General features: G+C 32.8%; 1 protein-coding gene across 2 annotated transcripts in view; it reads left to right on the top strand.

Moving 5' to 3' along the window:
* The window catches only part of NRK (Nik related kinase), a 184,789-nt gene extending 173,869 nt beyond the window's left edge, over positions 1–10,920 (top strand). For both annotated transcript variants that reach the window (XM_081043133.1, XM_081043132.1), the window contains 3 exons: positions 1,963–2,098; positions 6,273–6,412; positions 7,819–10,920. In XM_081043133.1, the coding sequence (XP_080899259.1) occupies positions 1,963–2,098; positions 6,273–6,412; positions 7,819–7,914 (372 nt within the window). In that variant the 3' untranslated portion in view covers positions 7,915–10,920. The remainder of the gene's footprint in view (positions 1–1,962; positions 2,099–6,272; positions 6,413–7,818) is intronic.
* Positions 10,921–12,128: the final 1,208 nt, after the last annotated feature.

Below are 12,128 nucleotides of genomic sequence, written 5' to 3'. Positions count from 1 at the left end.
CCTATTGAAAATTATATTTAAAAGGAAGGGTTGAAACAACAAATCGATTTTATCCTTTCTTAATTCCTGTTTGTCAACAACTAAAATTTTAGCAGTTTAACATTATACAAAAGTCCAAGAGAGAACATTTTGTACTTTTAAATCACTAATGTGATATTTTGCATAACTTGCAGGATTATCTCATACATCTCTGACAATTACATAGAGCCATTGTAAAATCATTAGTGGAGTCATTTAAAAAAGTTTGGTCATAGTAACAATATAATTAACAATATAATTAACTGATCACTCAGTTGTCACCTATGATTATATAGAAATCACCCTGTTCATAATGTAGAAAATACTGAACCAAGCCAAGCCAAAGACACTTAGAAATCAGTTTAATTTTAATGTAAGTATTATAGTATTCTTCAGTTGGAGTGTCTCATAGCTTCCTGCATCTTATTTTTGAATGTTATGTGAGACAGCTTTATTTTGAAGCTAGTGCAGTATTGACCATTGCAGCATTGCTCCAAGTTTACATTTATTTCAAAAGTTATTCAGAAAGATTAAACCCTGTGTTCCACTTGATTACTAAGCAAGGAGAATTATTTCCTTTTGAAGCAATCAGGAAATTATTGTGGAAGCAAGGAGAGAAGGTGAGTTTTTTTTCTTTTTAAATTGTCTGACCTAATTAGGATACCTTCAGTATATTCAAAAATTGTATTTTTAGCTAAACACCCTAGTGTCTTGACCCATTAAAAGAGAACAGACTCTAATATAAGGGAAGAGTGTCTTCTGAAACAACATATACTAAAAATGATACTTTTTCAAAACTGCTAGATTAGAAAAGCTATAATGCTACAAAGTAGCCACATGTGTTAAAGAATATCTGGTTACTTCAGGAACCATCTGAGAGGCAAGAGAATTACCTCTCAGGCTGCCTGGATTTACAGAAGTCCACCTTTATTCTAAATAGATTTTTTTTGAGACAACCTTCTTTCTTGCAATTTCTTTTTCTCTCTTCCTTCATCTCTTTTCTGATTCAGTTGCTCATGCGAGTGCCCAGGGAACGCATAAAAATTGCTTTTCACCTCTGGATCCCCATTTTAGTGTTAAGGATTGTTGTTGCTGAGACATGGCCTCAAGCACTTAGCCTGAGTACTCTGGGTTTGGCAAGTATAGTTTCTGACCTTTTTTTTCCCGTAACTTGCTAATTAGGAGAAATGATAGAGGAATATAATTGTTCATTTCTCAGGGAAATAGTATTAACATGGCGATAACTGCAGTTTAAGCAAATTTTTTCACATTGTTTTATGCATCATGAAATTTAGAAATTCTTAGATATTTCTTAGTATTTAATATTATGTTACCTAATATGTCTCCAAATTTGTATATTGACGGTGTTTTAAGATTACATAAATTGGATAAGAAATCCTATATTTTTTTCTAAAGGGAGGGCAACATATTTCAAGCAGTGAAGAATATTATAAAGCTGCACCTTGTAAAAATTTCAAGCTCAAGCTATTTTTAAATTATTTTTTTTATTTCTGATAACCAGTGATTGTGTATTTTTTACTGTATTCACACATTCATTACTAAAGTATTCATTAATGTACTGAAATCAAACTCTGAAACACGTAATGTTTCTTCTATCATTCTACGTAATACTTTGTGAAATTTTAATGAATTTCTCAGTGTTGGAAATATATCTCTGTATTTTCAAGAAAAGATTTCTCCTAAATATAAAGGAGAATACTAAACAGTGATTACTTTATGACATAAGCAAGGCTCTTTTTAAGGGTTCGATACCATACTGTTTAATATTGAGATAGAATTCTTTCTTCTTCCCTGTACTTTGAACCCCTTTTTGATCTTTATTGCTCAACCAATCTGATTCAATTAAATTAGTAGTGATAAAATGTTGGACATATAAATCCTTATGAAACATAATTCCAACCCCTGGAAATCATTATACCACAGAATATCATCATTTTACCTAATTCCTTGGGAATTGGCATGATGCTCACCTTTAATGCTGAAGACCTGTCTATGGAAGCAAATGAACAACTCTTCAAGAAGATCCTTGAAGTGTGGAAAGACATACCATCTTCAGTAGGTATGTATAATTTTTTTTCCTCTTTCAGATGATCTCATAGAAGCTTCTGTTTCCTGAAGTATTACATTTTCTGTAGGCGTATGGTTAATTTGGGATACTACATATTTGTTCCCTTGTCATAGGCTTAACAAATCCACAGGCTTCTACAAAGAGACTGATTTTGGCTGTCTTGTTTATTTGCAATAATCATATCATTAAAATAGGAAGGAATTCCTTTCCACAATGATGTACAATTTTATTTTCATTCTTTTTGCTTGCAGATATTGAAAATGTTTCATGACATCACATTGATTTTGGGATTTAACTTTTTCTTAGGAGACTGACAAATAGTCATAAAAGCAGAGCAAAATGGTTCTATTTCATACAGTGAATACTGTTATGTTTAATGAGTAATATTCTTATGAATAATTAAATACAAAAACTGAATATATGATATATTGGTTGTCACTAAGATTTCATCATCCTTCATTTACAAAAGAGATAAATATTACTGGCCGGAATGCCTAATAGGTAGCACCCAGATGGCAACATGAAGAAAACTGCCTATTCATCTTCATCAGGCCAGTCATCAGCCAGGATATTTTTTTCTTCCTGACCAACGCAGGACTGCAGATCTGGGAAATCTGAATAACTTAAGATTCGTCTATATGTCTCTGAGGCTTGGTGACTACAGAAGTTATTCTAGATAGAGAACCAAATGCATATGAACAGTAAAAATATTAGACTAGAATAGTTTGATGGAGGATAAATGTTCCTGAAAGGAGGAGGAGTATAATGAAACAAATAAAGAATAAAGGGGAGAAAGACAGAAAGATAAGGAGGGAGGAATGGAGGGCGTGAGAGAGAGAGGTAGTTTGTCAATAGAGAAGCCAGAAGCTTCTGAAATCTTTACTAAATGGTTAAATATAATCCTCACGTGGCTGTAAGTCCAGTTTGAAAGAACTGACTTTTAATGGAAATTTGTTTCACTATGGGGTGATGACACTTTGCACTGCATCTTTAGAATCATTTATTTTTGCATGCATATAGTTAAGGATTTTTGGGAAAACCTCCAATTTCTTCAAACATGTAAGAACTCACAGAGGGTTTAAAACCATTTTAAGTGACAAATTACCTTTGTTTGAGGAATAAAATCTGAAAATAATGAATCCTGATCTAACCATTAAATTGGTACTTTTCTGATCAATGTGTTAATCAAAAGTTAGAATAAGAAAATTCAGTTCAAATCGGAAACTCAACAAACCTTTATATGTATGCTACTAGACAATCATAAGTCATCTGGTACAGCTCTTGTCCTTAGCACAACTTTGGATCTAAAACAAAAAGCTATTTTAAGTTGCTAGAATTTGAAAACCACCGTTTTATGTGTAAAATAAATTATAACATTATTTGAACATGATATTTTGATTTGTGTATTAAGGCTATTCTGAGAGTATATTAAAGACTGTAGTATAACACTGGTATTAAGGAATTCAATTAGTTTCTTTTTTTTAAATTTATTAGTTTCGGGTGTACAAGACAAGGTAATACTTAGACGTTCATCATTTATATCCCTCACACTGTGAACCCCCTTCCCCACATCCACTATCCCTCCGACCTCACCCTGAGCCATCACGTTTTATATATATATATATATATATATATATATATATATATATATATATATATATATATATATATATATATAAAATTATAGTTGGCATTCATTAATGTTTAGCTTCTGGTGTACAATGCCATGATCAGGCATCCACAGTATCCCTGAGGTGGTCTCCCAAATAGGACGCATGTCCATCGGATACCCAACAAAATCTTTACAACATTATTGAATACGTTCCCCAAATTAATTTTCAAAAAACCCTGAGGCCATCTTGTGGTTACCAGCTGCTTCTTAATCCCTTCACCTTTCCCCTTATCCCCAATCCCCCCACCCCCCGCCCATCTAACAACTCTCGGTTTTTTCTTTGTGTGCCCAAAACTGTTTCTGATTAGTTCATTCACTTATTCTTTTCTTTAGATTCCGCATATAAGTGAGATCATATGGTACTTGTCTTTCTCTTTCTGACTTATTTCACTTAACATAATGTTCTCTAGATCCATCCATGTTGTTGCAAATGATAAGATTTCTTTCTTCTTTATGGCTGCGTAATACTCCATTGTATAAATGTACCACAGCTTCTTAATCCAGTCATCTACCGATGGGCATTTCGGTTGTTTCCATATCTTGGCTATTGTGTAAAGTGCTGCAATAAACATAGGAGTGCATACTGATTTTTGAATTGGCGTTTTGGATTTCTCCGGGTAGACGCCTAGGAGTGGAATTACTGGATCATAGGGTAGTTCCATTTTCAGATTCCTGAGATACCTCCATATTCAATTAGTTTCTTGTTCTGTCTAAAAACAATTGGTTTGTTAGTTAAAACTAACCAAGATCCAGATTTCCTCAATCTGAAATTTACATTTCCTTAGGTTATATTAAATGTTTTCAATAATAAGATTGTTGCTCTGGATGTTCAAAAATATATATACAGGCTTAACAATCACAGCAAGTAAAACTAAGTGTTCCCACTCTAAATCATTGGATTCTATCTCATAAGTAAGCTAGCTCAGTAGCTAGGTTAAGTGGCAGATTGGTGTATTTTAGAATTAAGGTGGAGATTTTGTAATGTCATATGAACTGAGTTCTTGGACTCAGCAAGTCACCTGGGCATTAAGTTTAGAAAATTTCACTCTGTGTGGTTGATAACTAAAATTCCATTTTAATGATGTATTCACATAGGTGAAAAAATTCAAATCTAGATAGACAAAATCTATTACTCATTCCCATCACTCAGGCCATGGATTCCACTTATTTCCCTTATATCTGGAGTGATTTTAATTCTAGTCTGCAATTGGACTTATAAAGTCTCCATCCATTATTTGAATAAAATGATTGTAATTTAATTACAATTTTGCGTCAATTTAATACACATAAATATTTTGAATTGTAATGTAAAAGGAAGCAAGAAATAAATGTGTGGCAAGTTTTAATTGAGAGATTCAAAATGGCTCACACTGCTTATAAAAATTCACTTTTATAAAAGGTTAATAATTTTTTCATGAGTTATTCTATGCATATTTAATATGTATATATATACATATGAGTGTGTGTGTGTGTGTGTGTGTGTGTGTGTATGCCAGGTAGATTTTGTTTAAACAAAGGCATCCTAGTACCTTTGAGAAAATAAGGGAAAAAAAATTAATTATAATGTAATTATATCAATGCAGAGTTTATTGCCTTTATAATAGAAGAAAAGGGAAAGTCTAATGAAATGAATTCTAATTTTAGTCATGTTAATATGGGAATGAAGGTGCCTTGTTTTCTAGATTATTTTAACTTGACTCAAAATTTCAATGTTATTTTAAGTACAGGATTGTATTTACTGATGGAAATTTACCTCCCCATAAGGTACATAAAGAATATCAACTTGAAAGTTAAACATTTAACAATAATACTGTTACCTGTGTCAAAAATAACTTATAGCACTAGCTAACTATACGTCTATTTACATAATTAGTTTTTTTTTGCTTTTAAGCAATTGTATAATCTTTATTGTCATCTAGTAACATAAACCAGAGTACAAAAGTTGAAATCTTACAAAAAGTTCCTGAGCAAGAGAGAGCATTAACAGTCCAAATTACTTTTATTTCTTTTTATAATATAGTAATTCATTGACTTGCATTAGAGTTGCTAAAATCATTATTTAAGCAAGTCATTTTTTAAGTTTTGATTTTGAATGTTTGTCAAGTTTCCATGTATGTTACTTGAGCACAATTCCAAACCATTATGGAATGCTATACCTCAACTAGACTGTAAAATAAAGAATAGCTGTGGGTAGATTTGGCTTTCTACAAACAGGGTAAAATTAACTCTTAGCTTTGTCTGTGGTATTGGATAATATGAATACAAAAAACTAACTGAGATCTAGTTATTCAGTATTGGTCACAATGCTGACAATAGATATCTGGTTTTAACACCACTGCTGGGCAGCATAATGGCTAAATGACTGACTATAGAAAGAAGAAAAAAAGAATGTAATAATCAGCTCCTTAATAATCAAATGTTGACTGTGCTTATAATTTTCTATCACTGATAGAAATATTTAGTGAATTTCTGATTTTTAATTTTTTATTGTAGCTTATGAGTGTACACAGCGAACCACAGGATGGGGGCAAAAGGCAATTGAAGTCCGCTCTTTGCAATCAAGTCTTTTGGAAAGTGAACTGAAGCGCAGGTCAATTAAGAAGCTGAGATTTCTGTGTACCCGAGGTGACAAGGTATAGTTTACATCCTCCAGTTAGAGAAAAAAATAAAGCAAGCAATGAAAATTAAGGAAATTTATATACTTTTCCTTCTGACCATAAACATATTTATGCTATATTTTCCAAATTGGCATACTATTGATAAGAACGATTTTTCTTTTTTTTTTAATTAATTAATTTATTTATTAGTTTCAGGTGTACAAAACAAGGTAATACTTAGACGTTCATCATTTATATCCCTCATACTGTGAACCCCCCTCCCCCCATCCACTATCCCTCCGACCTCACACTGAACCATCACATTATATATATAAAATTATAGTTGGCATTCATTAATGTTTAGCTTCTGGTGTACAATGCCATGATCAGGTATCCACAGTATCCCTGAGGTGGTCTCCCAAATAGAACGCATGTCCATCAGATACCCAACAAAATCTTTACAACATTATAGAATACCTTCCCCAAATTAATTTTCAAAAATCCCTGAGGCCATCTTGTGGTTACCAGCTGCTTCCAAATCCCTTCACCTTTCCCCTTATCCCCAACCCCCTCCCACACACCCATCTAACCACTCTCGGTTTTTTCTCTGCGTCCCTAAAACTGTCTCTGGATAAGAACAATTTTTCATTTGGCAGTAGAAACATTGACTTGGCAAATGATGGAATTTAAAAAAAAAAGAAAACACTTTTCAGAAAAATTAAAAATACTGATATTTATAACCTCAAAGTTTAGCGGTTATTTTGTTGGGTGCAAAATCCATTATTGTCTATGTTCATATTAATATATTTGAAACAAAATGATTAAGTAAATCTGCCTTTTGTAGTTTTTAACATATTCCAGTAACAGAAGAAGGAAAAGTACTTATGTTTGCTGACCACCTAATTATGTGCTAGAATTTGTGTCAACCACTATGCTATACACCTGAAACAAATATTGAATGAAAACTGTAGTTGAAAATTTTTTAAAAGGGAGGAAAAGATGAAAGGGAATAAGAGGTTCAAATTTTCACTTATAAAATAAGTCATGGGGATATAATGTACAGAATAGGGAATATAGTCAATAATATTGCAATGCTAATGTTGTATGGTGTCAGATTGTTACTAGACTTATCATAGTGATCACTTCTTTAAGTATGTAAATGTTGTACACATGAAATTGTACACCTGAAACTAATATAATATTGTATGTTAGTTTTATTTTAATAAAATTAAAATGAACAAATGTTGTAATATATAACTTAGACTACATACTATTTTAAATTCTTATTCTTTAATTTGAGGAACTCCTGTTCTGAAAAACAGTATGACTCAATATATTAATTTGTTGATGTAGATAAATTGAAATTATAGTTGCATCTATTAAATATCAGGTTACAATATATTAAACATTTACTGATGGAGTCTCTTTCTCTCTTTTTAAAGCTGTTTTTTACCTCTACCCTGCGCAATCGCCACAGCCGGGTTTACTTTATGACCCTTGGAAAACTTGAAGAGCTCCAAAGCAATTATGGTGTTTAAAAGGTTCCAATGATTTATTACAACATTTACAAACATCATAAATAAGCAATTTGCATCTTAAATTTTCTGACATTAAATGAGCATTCAGTTTTATTATTAAGGAAAAATTAAATCAGATACTTTACTTTTAATGTAGCACAGAATAGTTTTAATGAGAAATGCAGCTTTATATATAAAATTAACTATAGCAAGCTCTATGTACTCCAATGGTGTACAATGTCTTTTGCACAAAATTTGTAACTTTTGTTACTGTGAATTCAAACATTATTCTTTGGACAGTTTGGACAGTATCTGTATTCAGATTTTATAACATGGATTAAAGAACCCGGTAATGAGTTAGATTTTAAGGAGTTTTCAGAAGAATTGGCATTGAATGAGGTTTTTCAGAAAAAATAAAAATAGCAGCAAACCATATACGAAATTGCAAAGTGTGAAGAACCAAAGTTTATATTATGAAATGAAAATAATAGGACTATGCTATAAACAAGGCTAAAGCTGAACAACCTGCATGCCTGGAGAAAACCACAGTGATAAAGGGGAAAAAGCCTTTAAAGTAGTAAAGTATTTTCTCATTGCTCCGTGACAGTTAAGCCCACAGTTGGCGACCAGTTGTGTTTTTTCTCACCCCGTGTTAAGCTGGTTTTCTCCCAGTAAGAAGAAAGGAAGAAAACCTCAGAAGCTTTATTTTCCTCAGAACCCCTATATATGTGCAATAGCTTTGTGAAAACCACCAAATAATACACTTGCAAGCCTGAATACAATACTGAACTCCTATACACATGTACTATAGAGTTAGTTTTGTTTTGTTTTGTTTAATACTTTAAAGTAGGCGTCAAATTCTACCCGCAAGGACAGATTAGTTGATTTATCAAAATTCTTATTTGGCCAACTGTGTGACTATCAGATAGCGTTAAATATTTTCCCAATCCCAGATTAAATTATATAAAAATTTCCCTTAAAAAAGTAACAAATAACTTTGGTGACTAAAACGTGGTTTTTTTTTGGTTTTGTTTTTGTTTGTTTGTTTTTTATGTTTATATTTCTGTAAGATCGGAAATTAATTTAAAAAAATGAGATTTTGAAAAAAATACAATTTACTCAAATACCTAAGTCCACAAATTCAGAGTAGTAAAAATCATGCTAGTTTCTCACCCCTATGTGTTACAGATGCCATACACAAGTGGTGTTTGTGGTCACCTATGGTAACTGCTACCTGGTATAAAGCATAATTTCTGCATATCCATCCTCAATAACATGGTTAGTTCTGGGGCAATAGAGGCAACAGAACTACCACAAAGTATACCTCAGTATAATTCCTCTAGTTCTGCTTCTAAAATCTGAAGACAGTGCTGGTGGGATCATAATTTTCAAACTACCTGGTTAACCAAAATACAAAAGCAGCTGATTATATGTGTTTTCATGATAACACATTATTTTCTTGGCACGTTGGTGCCAGGAATGATGATTTGGATTTTCCTAGCAACTGATATCAAGAGTTTAGTAGCTCAATAATGAGAATGTAGGAGAACCTGAATCCATGAATTAAAGAATTAAATGTGATTCACATTCCTGTTACTGTGACACAATAATGTGATCCTAAAACTGGTTTATTCTTGAGTGTTTACAACTCGAATGACTTTTTAAATGCAGTAGTTTAAAGAGAAAAAAACTTTATGTCAAATTATTTCCTTAGAAGTAGTCTTCATTATTATAAATTTGTACACCAAAAAGGCCTTGGGGAACTTTGTGCAAGTACCTCATTGCTGAGCAAATGGAGCTTGCTATGTTTGAATTTCAGAAAATTTTCTCATTTAAGTAGTATGTAGAATAAAGTCTTTTAAGAATTCATTTTTTCTTCATAATATTTACTCAAAGTTAAGATTCAAAAATAAGCTTTATCTTAAAATCATATTTTTAAGGCAATAAGAGAGTAATTAGGAAGTCAACTCCCATTGTGCTTTGTGGCTGTTATTCTAGTAAACATAGACAACGGTGAGCTACATCTACAGAGATGTCCCAAAGTAAATAAGCTAGAGAGATTGCAAAATGTGTAACTGACCTTTAAAGGACAAGGTGTTAATAAAGAAAGGAAGCTGGGCCTATGTTAAGAAGGGACATTGAAATGTTGGTTAGTCAAATAGAAAGGACTGAAAATATTTAAAGTGCTTTGTAGGTAATGAATATTTCTTATTTAGGTATCGATCCATCTAGAATTTTTATATACTTTGCCAGCTGAAACAAGAAAGTGAAGGGACAATCAAATTTCATAGTTAGTGCACAATAATAGAAGAAAGTATATCTACACTTCACCTTGTAGCAGCAGTACCTGGAAGCCCCGGGCCATCACAAAAATGTGGTGGAGGGGTTCTTGACAAGCTAATTTCCCTAGCCCTAGTTTGAAGCATTAAAGTTCTGGTAGATTGTGAGTAGAACTGGGATAGAGTACAGTTTCATTTTAGTGTACTTCAGTTTTTTCCACCAAAGTCCTTGTCCAAAATAAAAGGCATTGTTGGAAATATTTGAAAACTGGAAAGTGATGTGTGAAAAGGAGTGTCAAGAAAAGCTCTGAGTGATTTGGTCTGTTGAAGTAAGGTAAGATGCTCAGAGGAAACAGTAAGAAAGGATAATCATAAAAACAGTAAAATAAGCAAAGCAAAAATCACAAACATGTGCATGTGTGCGCACACACACACACAAACACACACCATACAAATAGGTAAATTTTAATATTGTCAGTGCTACCAGTTTATAGATAAATTTATCAGTAAGTATTTTCTTCCAGGACTTATTTAATTAACACAGTATCCATAAAACTAGGAATAACACCACGTGTTTTCCATGGGATCTTTTATGTATTCCAATTCTTTTAAAAAATGTGCCTATTTAAATTGATTTGTGTTCACACGGTGCTCTTTCAAAATTATTGAAATCATCTTTGAGACTGCTAATTGTTTCATCAGAAAGTCTGCAATGAATCATTGTTCAACTTCTAAAAATAAATTTTTTAAAATTATTGATTGATGTCATTATTTGAAATACATATGTCTAATGCCTCAGAATTAGTACTCATTCAAGGAATATTCGTTTCTTTAAAGTATGTAATAATGTGCTAATTGGAAGGTGTTAGAGATTCTACCTGTTGTTCCATAAGGAATTCTGGCCAAGTAGGTATATATTAATCTGGCTAAAAATATTTCTGGATTCAGTGGTGGGATTAGAAACAGATTAATTTTACTCTAAATGTGTGGAATTTTACAGATGTACAGACTCGTGTGGTGTGGGTAAAACCCAAGAATGTTTTAATGCTCACTTCCTTCCCATCCCACCCCAGTGTCCTGAATTCCAGTGGAGAAAAAAGGAACCTTATCCAAAGGTTAACCTTATCCAAAGAGAAGAGTATAGATTTATAATGTCTTAGCATTTAAGAAAGGATTTAGTGCAAGCTAATGGTGGAAAATGGAAGATGAAATAATCATGGTAGGTTGTCAGGGAAGCTGAGCCCTTTAACTGGGGCCATAAGAGGAGCAGCGCTTCTCTCAGCAGGTCACAAAATCATTAGAGTCAAGGTCCCATGAATATCTATTGTCTTGGAACATTCTGGAGTGATTTCATCAAGCTTTCCCATTAGGACCAGCTGGGTGTGGTCCCAATTTGTCAAGTGTGTCCAGGCATTCAGGAGTTGAGTTACACAGACAAACTTGTACAGGCTTTTAGAGGCTAAATTCAAATTGCTTCATTGCAGTCAAATTGAGTGAATCAGCTTGATTCAAGGCTCACATACTTAAAAGACTTTTAAGGGACAATTTTATGAGCCAAGGAGCAAAAATATCACAGACTGAAATTAAAATGGGCAAGATGATGCACCAAGGCTGAGAGAGGACATTGCCCTAGGGATCATTTACCAAAGATGGGGAAGGGTAGGTTATGAGTAAGAGTCACAATTAAGGGGGCAGTGGGTTTATAAACTCCAATACTGCAAGTCTATTTACTGAATCTTTTTCCAACACTGTGATTTCCAATATAATAGCACTTTTTTATTTATAGGGTCATTAGCCCTTATTTAAGGATACTCAGATTCCCGGAGGTAACAAGGCCGTTGAGTATGGCTGCTATTTAATTCCAAAAATTGAGTGGAAACAGCTAATGAATTAAAGGCCAAAGATGTTTCAGAAAATAATCATGTCACATATTATGTTGTTAACAACCATGTCAAC

The sequence above is a fragment of the Rhinolophus hipposideros genome, assembly GCF_964194185.1.
Source record: "Rhinolophus hipposideros genome assembly, chromosome: X".
Classification (NCBI taxonomy): domain Eukaryota; kingdom Metazoa; phylum Chordata; class Mammalia; order Chiroptera; family Rhinolophidae; genus Rhinolophus; species Rhinolophus hipposideros.
This window is presented reverse-complemented; position numbering and strand designations above follow the sequence as displayed.